At 45.0% G+C, this 16,517-nt stretch overlaps 1 protein-coding gene across 2 annotated transcripts in view; it reads right to left on the bottom strand.

The window, feature by feature from the left end:
* The window catches only part of FSHR (follicle stimulating hormone receptor), a 166,767-nt gene that overhangs the window by 2,582 nt on the left and 147,668 nt on the right, over positions 1-16,517 (bottom strand). For both annotated transcript variants that reach the window (XM_004264960.1, XM_004264961.2), the window contains 3 exons: positions 15,413-15,481; positions 15,227-15,301; positions 3,490-3,675 (listed from right to left, as the gene is read on the bottom strand). In XM_004264960.1, coding sequence (XP_004265008.1) covers positions 3,490-3,675; positions 15,227-15,301; positions 15,413-15,481 — 330 coding nt within the window. The remainder of the gene's footprint in view (positions 1-3,489; positions 3,676-15,226; positions 15,302-15,412; positions 15,482-16,517) is intronic.

The following is a 16,517-nucleotide window of genomic DNA, read 5'->3' as shown; positions in this document are numbered from 1 at the left end:
TCAGCTTTCCCTTTAAACCCCAATGTACAAGAGGCCTCGTCAACAGAACAGAGGCACTTGCAGAAGGGATGTGAGTGAAAGCCAGATGATAAATATTCCATCCAGACAAGTGGACAGTGCATGTAGAGCCAGAGGGTAATAGTTCTGTTTTGAAGCAAAAGCTTAAGGAATGGGAATGTTTCACATTGGATCTTCTTTTGGAAATGCGTGTGTGTACACACAGACACACACACACACACACACACGCGCACACACGCACACACGCACACACACACCCATTCCCTTCCTCCCTCCCTGAGGGGCAAGCTCACAGCAATGGTATTGCATTTCTCCCGGGCCTTAACGTAATCTCTTAAGTGAGTGGGGAGGTGAGTGTTAAAACTCTTCAAAGACCCCCCTCCCCAATAAGATGGAGAGAGTGACTGGGGCGTGGAGGAGGTAAAGATTCCATTAGGTACTAAACGATGAGGGCTGGCCAAGTGTGCCAGCAGACCCAGACTGAACTTTTCCACATCAGCCTCTAGGAGAAGGGGCTGTTAGTGAGAACCCTCTCCTTTCTCTCCCTCCAGAAAGTGAACTGAACTGCCAGAAAGTCATTTTTCCTTGGATCAAGGGACTCCTTTTTTTTTTCTTTCCTGGATAATGTGTCATTTGTTGTTTTAGAGACTGATAGAGCTTCTCACATCAGTCACAGTTTACACTAAGGAGGTTAAACAGTTAACATACGTGTAATTGAAAATGTGCAGAAAATCTTTTGGTTTAGTCAGAGATCTTACAAGAAAGGTGAGGCAAGTTCAGAGATGGGCAAAGAGGGGACAAGAGAATCACTTTGTTTCTTACTCTCACTCCCAATTCCTAAACCCTGTCATTGGATTAGCGGCAGCCCAGTTCTAGGAACAGGAAGTAAGTAACCTGGTGCCAACAGACTGTGATTCGGTTCACTGAAACAGATCTGACCATCTAGACAGACACAGCCTTCACTTCCCGGGGCTTATGGTGGCTTCGGTGAAGATGCTTATTTTTGATACTGCTACGAACATATTTTAAATATAGATGCTTCCCTTTCCCGAAACAGCAGTGACCCAATGACATGAGTGGGGGAAAGGTGAACAATGGATGTCTCTTAGAGAAGAATAGAAAGAAAAATGGAAGCAGGGGAAGTAAAATCATGCCTCTGCAGTACCTCGGCAAATCCTAAGTGTTATAAAGAGTTGGGAATTCAGTTTGGGGTGAGGTTAAAAAGTAGTACTCTTGGATCCCAGTAAATCAATGAACAGATACTTGGGAAATGCATGGCGGAGTGGCCGAGAGCCTGAGCTTTGCAGACAGACAGGCAGACCAGAGAGTTTGGATCTGAGTTTGTTTGGTGTTTGTCAAGTTATTTACTGTCTCTGAGCCTCAGTTTCTGCCTTTGTGAGAAGGGAATAAAAATGGTGTTTTTACCTTTGTGAATATTAAATGAGATAAAGCTGCAAAGTATTACAGTGCCTGGCAGTGAGTCCTTGACAAGTATCAGCAATATGAACAGAGAGGATGTGGTTACTTACTGAGTTCATGTTGAGGTCTAGGCCCTATGTGAGTACTTAATGAATATGCCACAGTGCCTCAATTTAAAATCTAGCCGGGAAGAAAAGGCCTAAATACAATAAATAACAAAACTAGGGCAAAATATCAATGCAAGCTGAGTATGGACATAACTGGTTAAATGACAGATGAGGGGCATGGTTAATAAGGTCTTTCCATGAAAGTCCATGGGGTCCATGGGCCAAAATGTCACAGTCACAAGGGCCTAACATTTACACTTCAGGCATTATTTCCAAACGGGGATTGGAGGAACAATTTCATCACACAACTTTAAACTCAAATGTCATTACCTAACCACACCTACAGTTATCTTCTGAATAGCAGAACCATATTGCTTTGGGTTTGTGAATTTGTTAAACATAAAGACTAAACACCATTGCTATTTTTGTTACCCCGTTTTGGCATGTCTTCCTAGAAGAGGCGTGGGCCTCTCCTTTGCCGCACCTGACGAGCCCTGATGTAAGTTACAATAGGGACCTAGAGAGGGTGAGAGTCCGGTGGTCTGGAGGGATCAGGGAAGCCTTCAATCACGGTAAGATGTAAGGCAGATGCGGAGATTTCTAGTCGGGAGAGCCCTGAGGCCACATCTACACTACGAAGGGGAGTCTGAGCAACAGAGGAAGAGGATATATTTCTCTGGGGTGTGGGCGCTGAGGCAGACAACAGATGATGTACAGCTCCTTCAGTGGTCTTAACGTCCTCTGAGATTTCTCCTGGGGGGTATTTAGTTCCAGGGTTCTGGCAGTGAAATGGGTATCTTTCCTGCCCTGGCTGGAATATCTCTTCCTGGGGTATAAAAGAGGCGGGCCTTGCTGCCTTAGCCCAAGCCCTTAAGAATTCTAGTCATTAGGAAGAAACCCCCTGGCCCTTGAGCTAATCTGTGAGGAGTGTCTGATTCTGGAGAGTTCCCCAATGACGCATGCTAATTCTGAAGAGCGGCCCCTTTTCCGCAGATCCTTTCAATGGGTCTGAGTGTGGGCTGCTAGTTAACTTAGGGTGTGTACTGTTCAGTTGTTTCACTTTGCTTTAGAGAAGGGGACCCGTCTGCATGTTAAGGTTGAATAATAGAGACCGCGTTAAGCAGTGAAAGGTATCCCAGAAGCTGTATTCGTGCTGGGCTACTGCACCAGAGTGGGAATGAGGCGTCATCTGATTGAGTGCCACTGTGTGGTATGAATTTTATCAGTGAGTTTAGGAGAGGCAGAAAGCTTTGAGAACTCCTGATACCCAATAAACTATATCTCCAGCGGATCCTTTAAATACCTGAACATGTAATCTCTAAAGTACTCCCTCTCCGCTCTCTCCAGAACCTCAACTTTTTAACCCGTCACCCACTAGGACTTGGCTTTGTTTGGACTACCCTCTGTAATTTGGGGCTCTGGAAAGCCAAAGCGAACAGATGTCACAATCTTAGTCCTCCCTCTGAGGTGCTAAGCTCCAAAGATGGGTTAGGGAGGTTTCGAGTTGCTGGGATGTGTTGCGGGTGTGTGCATCAGTCTTTGCTACGGCATCTATGCTTCTCCCTTCCAAAGTTGACTTTGATGGTCCCTGGCACACTTATGGAGTGCAGAGTTTGGAACTTGAAGGATAAATCCATGTCGGGACAAAGGGAAAAGGGAACAAATATTTATTAAGCATCAGCTGCGAGTCAGGCTTGCTTGGTGTTTTTCATGTTAGCTCATTTAATATTTGGTAGGTAGCCTGCCATGTGGGTAGCCCTCTCCTGTGAGCCCATTTTCAGAGAGAACACTAAAGCTTTGATCTAGACTCTGCCTAAAGGATTTCATCGTGGGTGCCTCTGCCAGGGGATCCTCTTCATGCCACACAGGTGTAGAAGTTGTGGACCAAGGTCTGCATTGGAGAAATGCCCAAGTGGGGCTCGGGGGCGGACACAAGAAGACTCACATCTGCCGCCTCCAGTTGGCAAAGATGCAGCAGTGGCTGGGGTAGGTGAGGCTGGCCTCCACGAGTGTGACAAAAGCTTCCAGACTGGGGAGCTTTTTTAAGTCGTAAGTTGACTTGGCCCGCAGCTTCTTAAGATTTCCTAAGCCATAGCTGGGCAGAGAATGGATCCTCGTTCTTGAAATATCTCTGTAAGGAGAAAAGGTAAACATAACCTGATTACTATGGGCCTAACATTTTCTGCTCTGTTAGCCGTCAACATAGCAGCTACAGTAGTAATACTTTTACATGGGTGAGGAGGGAGACTCCAATTCATCCAGCATGCCTTGGTCAGATTAATATTTGGCTAAAGGGACATTTGGCCCTTATATTTGTGGTAGGAGGACATAGATAACGTGCCACTCTGTATCCTGGATGTACTTGCATCCTGGCTGATCTGGGGCTTAAATGTATCTCTTCCCCCTTCCACAGTCTATCTATAGAATAGATACCCACGAATTTGCATAGGACCAAGGAAGTGAGATCATTTCCTCCTCACCATAAAACTAGATGTAAAAATATATCCAGTGAGCTGGGGTGGCATCTGTGGCCATATTTCAGCAAAGGATGCAAAGAGAACACACCATAAGGGGAAAAGGTATCTGGTGGGCAACAGAGGTACCCTCAGCACAAAGTCAAAGTGGCAATAGAGAGTGGTGGTGGTGAGCGTGGCATCCACAGCCAGACTTGCCTGCTCGTGTACCCTGCCCCTCTATCTATTAGACTGGTGACCTTGGTCAAGTTATCTCACTTCTCCATGTGTCAGTTTCCTCGGCTATAAAACAGGAATAATAATCATACCTACCTCAGAGGGTTGTTGTGAGAATTCAATGAGCTAAAGTACATAGAGAACTTCCTGACCAACAGACAGCACTTGACGACTGGCCGCTGTTATCAGAAAACATCTCTCACACACACACACACACACACACACACACGCACGCACGCAGTTACGCAGTTGTTCTTGCTTTGTCGGAGAGCCTCTGCCTTGGTGAACCAGGAGGTCTATATGGAAACCAGTGTAAATGGTGATTTTAACCAGGTCCCTGTCACTGGAGGGTTCCAGAGTCCCATCCTTTCTGGCAGCAACACCAGTAACATGGGCCATTTTCTGGCAGCACCGTTGGCGGCTGAAACCCTCAAAACAACCTGACCAGTGGGGTGGGAGTGAAGAGATTTAAATGGCATTGGCTTAGACCTGTTGGGCCCAGAAGGTTGGCCGTAAATGAGTACTTCTGATGGGAGTGGTAGCAAGTGATGAGCAGGATGGATTCATTTCAAGCATCCTTGGATATACTTGGTGAAGGAGAATCTTCTAATGTCTGCATTTCCTGTAAGTCAAAGCATTGGGCACTAGGAGCAATGAAACTCGGGGGTGTGCATATATATCTGCTCCCCCGTATGTTCTCCCAGTCTGGTGAAAATTACTTTCTCAAAGCCTTGTTTTCATTGTGCCATTCATTCTCTTGCTCAAAAGTTTATAATGCTTCCTGTTGTTCAGTGAAACCTACTCGTAGCTGCTGCCCTGTTGTCACTTCCCTTTCCCAATCAAACTTCTTATACTAGTTGTCCATACTTGATGTCACCATTTCCTCATTTCCCAATCCAACTCTGTTTCTTCCCAGTCCCTAGAGAAACAATACACACTAAGGTAGCTATGATGACCAGCACATCATAGCCAGCGCTTTGTACTTCATTAGAAGTTCTAACCTTAGTTCTTCATTGGAAGTTGCTCTTAGTTCTAACCTTCTTGATTTCTCAATTACATTTCACCCGTAAAACACTCCTCCTTCCTGAGACAGTCTTTTTCTTGGCATCACATTCTTTTCAATTTCTTCTGACATCTACTTTGACTTATTTCTGATTTTTTCTTTTTCCTTTATCTATCGGAGTTCCTCTAAACTCAGGCCCCTTTCTGACTGTACATAATCTTCCCAGGTGATCTCACGCACTTCCTTGGTTTCAGATACCAGGTATATGCTGATGGCTTCCCGATGTATATCCCAGTTCAGATACTACTTCTGAACTCCAAGCCCAGATAATCCACTGTCCATCAGATCCCACTCTTTTGATCACTTGCAAATATCAAAACTGAATTTACCATCTTCCTTGTAAATATGTTCGTCCTTTTGCTTTTCTTATCTTAGCAAATGATTCCTTCACTCCCCCTGTCGTTCGGGATGGAAGCCTGGGAGTCATCCTTCACCCCTCCCCCTCCCTCCCTCAGACTCAGTTTTCTTCTCACAAGCCTAACTTTTACATTTGTTTCAAATCGGTCCGCTTTTTTTGCCACAGCTTTAGTCTAAGTCACCATAATCTCTGCCTAGAGAGAAAGGCAACAGTCTCATAACTGTTCTTCTCATGACCATTGTATTAAGGTTCTTCAGAGAAACAGAACCACTAGGATGTATAGAGAGATATAAGAGGAGATGTATTATGGAATTTGGCTCATGTGATTTTGGAGGCCGACAGGTCTCATGCTATGCCATCTACAAGCTGGAGAACCAGGAAGGTTTGTGGTATAATTCAGTCAGAGACAAAGACCTGAGAACCAGGACAGCCACTGGTTTAAGTCTCAGAGTCTGAAGGCCCAAGAACCAGGACCCCTGACGCACAAGGCCAGGAGAAGATGGATGTTCCAGCTCAGGAAGAAAAGAAGCACATTTGCCCTGCCTCTGCCTTTTTGTTCTATTAGGGCCCTCAGCCGGTTAGATGATGCCCACCCACACGGGGAGGGTGAATCTTCTTTACTCAGTCTGTTGATTCCAATGCTAATCTCTTCTGAAAACGCTCTCATAGGCACACTCAGAAGTAATATTTTACCAGCTATCTGGGCATCCCATGGCCCAGTCAACTTGACACATAAAATTAATCATCGTGGCCATCTAGCTCTCTCTCTAATGCAATCTTTACACTGCAGATTGGGTGATATTTTAAAAATGCCAATTAATTGTGACTTCCTGCTTATAACTAGTCAATTGTTCCCCATTACACTTCCAATGAAGTACAAAGCATTGGACATGATGTGCTGGTCTTGCCTCACTTCTCTCATATCCGTTCTGTGCCCTTTTCTGTGTTCTGCTCTGTATTGCAGGAGAGGTGGCCTCCAAGGGTTCCATTTCCCAGGTACCACCTTGTCAATCAGCTTCCAGTTGGGTTCAGCAAATGGCACTGGTGGGACTGGAGGGTGGGTGGAAGGGTGAACTTAGGCATTTCTCATCCCTTCTTTACCTCAGGCAGCAGCTCCTCTGTGATTGCAGCTGTCATCAAACAGATCTGCTGAGGATCCAGCAGCTACCAGTCGTCCCAGTTCCCACATCCTCACTGGGCCCTCAAGTCCTAGGACTAGTAGCGATAATCTCAGGACTGCTAAAGCCCTGCTTGATATTTAGACAAATTTACATTATCAGAGTTAAGGATTACCATTTACGTAAAACCTGTGTAAATTTTACTGAGTTCCCCTCCTTGTTAGATGCCAAATAGATCAAATTTGTCAGTGCTGTTGTTCAAATACTTCAGTGTGCTTGCTGACTTTTCCGCTTGCTTGTTCTATCGCTCCTGAGAAAAGTACACGAAAATCTGCGCCTACGACTTTGGATTGGTATACTACTACTTCAAGTGTTGTCAATTGTTGCTTTACATATTTTTGAGGATAATTTTTTAGGTACATATAAATATAGAATTTTTACATCTTCCTGGTGACATTCTTTATATCTAGTTATATTTGTCTCCTGACTCTTTGGACATTTCTTCTTTGCTGGTTCCTTCCTGAACTCCAACTTTTAGACCCGTGGGCTCAGAGCCTAGCCTTCTTTCCTCCATTTTCACTCAGCCTGTAGGTGGACTCCTCTAGTCTTATGACTTAAACACCATTTATATGCTGATGTCCCCTCCCCCTCCCAATTTTTATCTTGAGGCTGCTTTTCTCTCCTAACTCCGGACTCATATTCCAGCTACCTCCTTATAATCTCTACTTGGATGTCGAATAAGAAGGTGAAGCTTTAGATATTAACAATTGAGCTCCCGATATCTCCCCAAACCTGCTCTACTTACAGCCTTTTCAGTTGTTCCTGCAAAAACTTGGAAGTCATCCTTGACTCCTCTTTCTCTCACACCCCACATGCAAACCCTCAGCAAAATAACTTGGCTTTACCTTCCACATAGATCTGGAATTTAACTACTGCTCACAACATTCATTGCCATCACCATGAGGTGAAAGTTCTCGGTGTTCCAAGGTCTCTTTTCTAGTTCTTGCCTACGTATTCTAATTCTTCAGAGCTGGGGTCCCTGGAGATAAGTGTCTGATCCATGAACCTGTGTCCTTGTGAGGAGGCTTCGCTCTCTGCTGCTGAAAGATCCAGCTGTCCTGTCCTGTTCTCCACTTAGCCTTTCCAGTGTTCCAGAGCTTCTCAACTTTATTCTCTGCCCTAAAATAACCTTTCTAGTTTCTCTCTTCAGGCAATTTCTCCTCTGACCAGTTCTGCTATTGATACTCTGGTCCCGGTGACGAAGTTCTTGTTTTGCCTGGTCTATGGGGTCGTCTTTTTTCCCTCAAATATGGAAGGGAGCAAAGATTGCCTGTTTTGTCTAAAGCAGTTCAAGGCTTCCTCCAAGGAATGAGGTGAAGGTATAAACAAAGTGCTTCAGGAATAATTTAAACCAGGGCAATCATTTATTACCTGCTGTCAACATTTTTCATATTTCTAAAATCAAGTGATACAAAACAGACTATTTTTTCTTAGTTATGCCTTTCCCCCTTGATTTTAAAATATACAAAAATCACAGTAATTGACTATTTCCAAAAACAAACAGATTTTTGTATTCTGTGCAATGCCATGGTATTCTCTCATTGACTCTGTAGTCGATTAAAGATGACTGTAAATTCTTTATACTCTTCCATAGAGGGTCTGTTTGCCCTTCCCTTGAATCCAGGCTGAACTGTGATGTCTTTGGCATATAGTAGAGTGTGATGAAAGTGTTGCTGTACCAGTTCAGGACCTTGCCTTTCAGAGCACTGATAGCTTCCAAATTGGTCTTATAGAGCCCTAAGCTGTAGTGAAAGAACTCTGATGCCCTGAGAGTGCCATGCTGGAAAAAGTCTAAGCCGTGCACAGAGGGTTCTGGAGGACGAGGTGCCGTGTGTGTGTGTGTGTGTGTGTGTGTGTGTGTGTCTGTCTGTCTGTCTGTCTGTCTGTCTGTAGAGAGGTACCAAGGAGCACAGATGCACCAGATATATGGGTGAAGGGTACAGCTTGGAGCAGACCCCCCCGGACCCAGCCACCTGAGGCGACATCACATGGATCAGAGACAAGCCACCCAAACTTCTAAAACATAAAACTGTGGGGAAAATGGAATGGTTGTTTTAAGGCACTGAGTTTAAGGATAGCTTTTATGCAGAAATAGAGTACCCAAACAGACTCGCCTTGACATCTCTGAGATTCTGTCATCCCCATCATTTTTAACAGCTGTAGATGTATTTTTCCTTGAACGCCATTAAGAGTGCAATAGCACTATAGTCTGTATACTTTCTGCCTCTCTCACGTACCGTCTTTTGCTTTATATACTAGCTGTTTGTATTTGCATCTTCTCTCTCCTGGAGGGCAGAGGGCTCCTTGCATTCTCAGCAGTGCCTTTCACATAGTAAGCACCCAGAAAATTGTTGCTTTGTTCAAAGATAGGCTGGGGAATGGCGCTGATGGAGGATTGGGAAAGGAACTAGATAGATCACCCCAGCCAGCTGTGATGTCTTCTGACCTCTAGCACTTACAGAGACTCTAGTACCTTGTATTATCTCTTCTGCTGTTTCATACTATTCAGCTTTTCATGTATATTTGTTTGTTTCCTCAGCCAGGTTCCAGATCCTCTGAGAGCAGGGATTACTAAGATACTTTTGTGTTCTACACGGTATTAATATTTGGCACAGAGCTGGGTTCGTGAAATCTACTCAGTGGATACTTGTCTGATTAGCAGAGATGCCTCAGCATCATAAAAAAATATGAGAAGTTGAAGCAAGTCTTACAGAAGAGCAATTCTAAAGGGAGAAAGATGCAAGGCAGATGGAGGAAATCTGGATTTAAAGGGGGCTCAGCAAAACGGTGCTTCTGCAGCAGGCAATTATATGTGACTGAGAGTATCAAAGGAATCAAGGAAGAGAGCATCCTTGTGCAAAGTTTACAAGGAGATAGACACAGATTGAAGACGAAATAGACTAATGTGTGTGTGGGTTGACCTGCATGCAATCCAGGGACTAGGTGTTGGATGGGGAAGCCTGCTCGGGAAGCGTCGGTGCCTCTCTGTCTGCTGAGTGTTCTGGAGTTAGCTTGTATTTCGGCTTCCTCCTCATCACAGCTCCAAAGTATGTGAGCTGCTGTCTTTTTCACTAGGTGGCTTTGCTTCTGGGGGACTATGGCATCTTGTCAGTGTCCTGGGATCCCGAGTGTCTGCTGGTGGATATTGAAAGGAGGGAGTGGTTGGTAGGAGAGAGATGCAGAGTCACTTAGAGTTTGGTAAAGCACAAGTCTTTAGCAGAAGTGGTTCCTGGGTGATGGGGAAATAAAAGTGTTTGTAGAAGTGTTTACTTCAAGCTTACTGCATACTTGCTGGGGTGAGCAAACATGGAAACTATCGTAAGACTTCCATATTTTGGACTGGCAGAAAAATGTTTCTCTGGTATCTCCACGGATTAAGAAAAGTCCATAGACATTTATATCAGCAGGGGAAGGGGTAATCATGGGCTGGTGTTTTTAATCCTTGTCTTTCAGGCTGGTCTCATGCCGGCAGCCTTTCTTTTTAAGGTGCCACTTTGGTTAACATTTCAGCACATGCTACATTGTGGCTGGTTTTGAGAATTTAAATCCTGAAACGTAGTGCCAACAGGAGACTCATAAGACAATGGCTGAAGAGATTTAGTAATCCTGAACTGTTTCAACATTGTTAGGGTTCTTGATTTTGAGATACAAAGTAGAAAGGGAAACAGCAGTCAGTAATAAGACACTGAGTCAGGAGAGTTAAACTGTGCTCTGTGCCCCATTTAATAAAGTGTGTTATAGCCAGTGCCACAAATTTGATTTGAACAATTTCTACTTTTCCCAGCAAAGATATTGTTACAGGTCAATCATTTCCATAAGTGAGAGCACATTTCTGGTGTATACTACACTGGCAAATGGCTAGAAGACCTCTCTTTTATGATCCCAGGCGGAATAAAAAGGCAACTTGCTTATCTATAGGATTGTGCGTACACTGGTAATGGAAGAGAATCATTCTTATACAAATACCTCAGTGTCTGAATCTGAACTATCAAATGAATCTGAGCTATAGCCACATCAATTTGATAAACCATCAGAATATGATTGTACCGGCTCCAGCCTGCAAAGGCAATGCATTAAATTTTCCCCACAGGAAATGGTTTCCCGAGGAAACAGCAATTGCTTGATTGCTAAAAAAAAAAAAAAAAAAAAAAAGAAGGAAGGAAGGAAGAAAAAGAAAACTTGAGTGAGTTCGGAATATCACGGGAAAACTCAGATGGCTACTGATAGTCAAGGTCAAGACTCATGAGGGGGAAGTCAGGATGCTAGACTGCTCCTCGGAAACCCAATGGAGCTTGTCTGTGTGCCCCTAGCTTTCTCTGCATCTATTTCTCTTTGCAGTGGAACATCTTATCCTTGCACCCTCAGGTGTTCAGAGGCTCCCTGTTTGTTTTGCACTCAACTAAAATTTTTGCCTTCAGGAAAGGAGTTATGTTTGGTTTGGGTGCCCTCCCCTTAACTCTTTTAGAATCCCTTGCATATATCTACTGGGGACAAAACACTGAGCCTGTTGGGGAGGGAGATTTCACCACAGTTAGCTCTTGGAGGAGATACTCTGGAGACCCGGCCAAGCTTCCCCATTCCCAGCACTGGTTCTAGGGCAGTGATTCTCACTGTGCTTTCTGTACCAGCAACGTCAGCTTCACCTGCAAAGTTGTTAGAGGTGCAGGTTCTCAGGCCCCCCCCCGACCTGCTGAATCAAAAATTCTGGGGGTGGGGATCAGCCATCTAGGGTTTTACAAGCGTGCTGGGTGATTCTGATGCAAGGTCAAATTTAGAACCATGGCTTGAGAGCAGCTGAGGACCGCTCACAGCGTAGGTGGCCCATAGCCGAGTTCTGCTCTGGGATTTGCCCTCGCCTGACTCACCCGAGACTTGGCTCTTCCTCCAGGCCAGCCTGCACCCAATGACTGTTGATGAAAAGGTCTGGCCCCTTACCTTCAGTCAGTTTTGAAGGGCCATCTTAATGCCAGAGCTCCCCATAGGATCAGCGGAAGCTTCTGTTGCAAATGCATTGTAGTTTAGCTTCCCTGTTAGCCTGCTTGTGCGTCCATCAAGCACTCCCCACAGACTCCAAGAGCGCTCTCCAGTAAACCTTTTGCATGCAAATATCCACATCACAGTCTGATTTTCTGGGAGGGGAATCTGACCCGAGCCACGGTCACAGCCCTAACCTGAGCCGCATCTACTGTGGGCTGAGTGGTCTGCACACACTCCTTCTCCAACCCATGAACCCACAGCACCAGCGTGGGCTGGTCCTCTGCACACACTAAACAAGCAGCTCTCAGGCCAGGGTTTCGCGGGGGTTGGCGCATCAGGTTGCAGAAGTAGGGGATGGGATAGGCCCTAGAGTCCCAGGTTAGCAGCCAGAGAGGCTGGTAAGACATCTGCGGACTAACGTGAAAGCCCCAGAAAAGGAGGCTTGTTGTTAAGCTGATCAACCCTCTTGCCCCTAAGGGGAGGAGAAGGAGACCAGCAGTTACAGGCTGGGCTTTCGGCCAGGACATTGCACGTATATCCTCATGCATTGAAATGAAAAGATGTAGGAATATATTATCACTCTCTACCTTGTTAAGTCATGGCAAGTGCTTCGTAATTCCTTTGGATTTTCTATCAATTTTATTCACTGTTTCTGTGGTAAAAGGGTGGAAAGTGGGCCTGTAACTCGAGGACCCTGCAGAACTGCTGGTGATGATGGCATCCCTTCCTGCCGGCATTTGTGGCAGGGCTGGCTGTGGATTCATGTTTGTGTTTTCCACTGAACACTGATCAGACACACTGCACCGTGCCTCAGCCTGGGACCTGCTTGTCAACTGCAGGGGGCGTTCTTCTATGCTGTGTGTGTGTGTGTCACTTACTGGTGTTCTTGGGCTCAGGGGTCTGGTGTTTGTAGTTATCTTCCCCCTATTTTAGTTCACAGTTAATTTTAGGGGCCCTTTTAGACGTCTGATTGGACACGTTTATGTACTTTTGGTGACATGGTATGTTGGGACTACATGGGGTGTAAGGCAAGACACCTAGTTACTGGTTTAAGCTCTGCCACTTAACGGCGGCGGTGTGATCGATAGCAGGTCACTTCGCATTTCTGTCTCTGGTTTCCTCAGCTGGGTAATGAGCTAGTTGGGGATCCTGTCCAACTTGAGTGTTCTCAGTAGCAGACAGTGGTTAAGGTGCTGTGATTTTATAGTGTACCTGGTACAGGTCACATATGAAAACCTACCCCATCACAGGTATGTTCTTACGTAACAGATAGAGGGGCCTGTTTAGGCACATTCAAAACCCTCAGGACTGTTAGCTAAGTGAAATTGACACACTGCTATTCTGCTGGTCAAAGGCATCGAAAGCACTTTCTCTAAGTCTGTCTGTCTCCCAGGTACTCTAAGAATAAGAAACATTGACTAAGCGTTACAAGTTCTGAAGACTCTGTACATTGGAACGCAGGGACTCTATGCCCGGCGCTTCCCGTTTGTTACACCCGTGTCCTGCTTGGTGCCTCATAGGGCACGTCGTGACCTGCTATTATTAAGTTGCATATTTAGTTCTATTGTCTGACTCCCCCTTATAAGAATGCAAGCTTTCTGTGTGGAAAAACTTTTGTTCCTTGCACTGTATACAGTGCATAGCACACAGCTGGTGCTTAAGATCTATCTGAGTGAATCAGTGAGTGAATATAAAAATATAAATATATATATACACATACATATATAATATTATTAAGCTTCAAACAGTATTAGGAAATAGGTATTATTGTTTCTGCCATTTTTTTTTTTGTTTGTTTCTGCCCTTTTTTAGGTGAGGAAACCGAGGTTTAGAGAGGTGAAAGAACTGGTTTTAAACCTAGGTAGTCTGCTCTGGCATCTGTGCTTTAATCGTGTGGATACTCCCTTCGTTTGTACATATTGCCTGTCTGAAACCAGGCATTCTGGAATAATCTTTGGACTTCTTCAAAGAGACGGAGTCCCATATAAGGTCACACATATCCTTTATCATCAGTAATGACCATTTACGGAGTTTCTGCTCTACCATACAGGATCTCGTTCCAGAGATGCCTGGGTTCCAGCCTGAAGGAGAATACAGTCGCCCCTTGGTGTCTGTTGGGGATTGGTTCCAGGACCCACCGCAGTTACCAGAATCCACGGATGCCCAAGTTTCATAGCCCTGTCCTCCTTATCCATGATTCCACATCGAGGATTCAACCAACCACAGATAGTACATATTTATTGAAAAAAATCCACGTGTAAGTGGACTCAGTTCAAACCTGTGTTGTTCAAGGGTCAACTGGATAAACTCTTTGGTGAAAATGAAGTGATGTTGATAGATGGTATGTAGATAGGTAGATAATATATATACTGACTGCCAAGTAAGAGGTGCTGGCTAGTGGCTCCCAAATGCCCCAACTGGCCTTAGGCAGGCTATAGGAGGATCATCTAGCAAACCTTTACATCTAGTCACATGTTTATCTATTTCTTTGCTCACTATTTCTTCTTGGATCTGACTCCTTCCTTCCAGATTCCTTTCTTATTCCTACAGTAGTACATTTGTCAATAGATGTAGTAGTGGGTCTTGCTTGGAGCCTAGGAAAACACATTTTTAAAAAGCTCTTGCAGATTTGGGCCCCTGCAGCCATGAAGACTGTGTGAATCACAGGAGGAGGCATTCACTGTTGGCTGAGATTGTCAGGGAAGAGGTGGGTGACCCTTGTGGAAGGGCAGGGACTGATGAGAAGAGAATAGGGGAAAGTCACTCTTGGGGGGAGAAATGGACACGAGGAAGCAATAATAGGAGAAGAGGTGCTGATGCAGGGCTGAGAGGCACTGGATACATCCCAAGAGATCTGGAATCGAGACAAAGAGGATCCAGACATAAATGTGTGTGTATATCTCACTGGTTTGAGGGAAGCTCCTGGACATTGAGAGTGAGGAAGGAGAACTGTGCTTTCCCTTTCAGGGAAGAGATGGATAGCAGAGTGGTTAAGAGTGTACTATGAGTTAGACCAGTTTGGTGTGGAATCTGTGCTCTAAAATTTCTGTGACCTTGGATGAATTGACCCCTCCAGGGAAGCCCGTTTTTTCTTCTCTAAAATGGGACTAATAGCTCCTACCACAGAGGTTATTGTAAGGATTAAATTAGAAAATTCATCTTAACTTTTTAAAACACTGGCTGGGACTTGGTAAGTGCTCATTAAATGTTAGTTGTTGTTGTTACTCTTGCTACTTTACTGAAATTTAGAATGTGGATCAGCCCTAAATTGTCCTATAAATCTTTGCAGATGACACAAATAAAACTTGATCTTAATTGCCAGCCCTGCGTCATAAGCTTCCCTGAATTGGAGAAAGTTGACTTCTAAAACGTAAGATGCTGATCTCTTGCACACGGAAGTGGGGGAAGCTACTCACAGAATGACTGGTCCAGAGGCTCCCTGGAAAACATCATTAGGCAATTCTTCCAAATTATTGTTATCACTTAGATTCCTGGGGATGGAGTTGAGGAAAGAAGAAGGGAAACACAGAACCATGTAAACATTACTGTTGTAAGAGCCATTTCCCTCTAAATGACCTGGAAGAATAGTCAGGGCTACTTACAGCTCATCTAGTTGGGTTCCGTTGAATGCACAGTTGTGTATTTCTTGAATCCCATTCTTACTCAGCCATCTGAAATAAAAGACCCATTAAAAAACCAATACTGTCGGATGCAAACAATACATGGGTTTCATAATTGGAAGCACTGGGGCAGGGTCAGACAGCACAGGTCAGTGGCATAAATAAAATACCACCCTTAAAGCTTGGGGTTGGGGTGGAAGGGAGACTGATTTATCACTGTATAACCTTTTGTGACATTGGAAGTTTGCATTATGTGCATGTATTATTCAGAGAAATAAATGAAATTTAATTTTGAGAAGGCACACTTAGGCATAGCAGCCTGGATCCCAGAAGGTCTTTGCACATATCAGTTGTGTGCAGAGACAATGCCATGGAGAGAGCAGACAAAGATCTGTCCTGTCCTGAAGGACAGAAATCATACAGTTATTGAACAAGTGTTTATAAGACGGAGTTGTCACCTTTCTGTATGGCCTTAAGCCTCTCACTCAGGCTCATTCACAGCAGCAGGCCTGGCTGTCATCAAAAAGTGATCTAATTAAGCTGTCAGACAACCTGCACATCTCCCGTGACCTACAGGGACTTGGTTATTGGTGGTTTGTGGAGGTGGCTCTGGGTTAAGCCAGAAAGGAAGAGAAATCAGTGATAGAGACTGTGGGTCGTGGCGGGGTGAGGTTGTGTGAGTGGGCGCGGGGGGGTGGCTCTGGGGGAGGGGGGGCTGGATGTGGAACAGTCATCCTGATTGTGCCAAGAAGGTCAGTGAGCAGGTTTGCCTGGACAGGGGAGCCCAAGGACACCTTGGGCTGACAGCTCTGCATTGCTGTGCCCCTAGATGGATCTGAAAACAAAAGCAGAAATCCAAGGTCGGGAGAGCTTAGCCTGAAGAGCCTCTGATCCGTTGCTCTTGATTTGCTGTCAGGTCCTTTCCCTTGTCAGGCTCAGTAGGTGTGCAAATAACACTGTTCCAAAAGCTGACCCAGAGAAGTTTCCGTGTGTTCAGGACATCGATGGTTTCCGGTGCTGCAGTGGGTAGCTCAACACGCTTAAAATCACAGGAGGACAACTGCGTGTGTTTTTCTTCCTCCTGAAA

The sequence above is a fragment of the Orcinus orca genome, chromosome 13, assembly GCF_937001465.1.
Source record: "Orcinus orca chromosome 13, mOrcOrc1.1, whole genome shotgun sequence".
NCBI classification, from domain to species: domain Eukaryota; kingdom Metazoa; phylum Chordata; class Mammalia; order Artiodactyla; family Delphinidae; genus Orcinus; species Orcinus orca.
The sequence above is the reverse complement of the archived record's forward strand: the minus strand, read 5'-3'. Positions and strand labels throughout refer to the sequence as shown.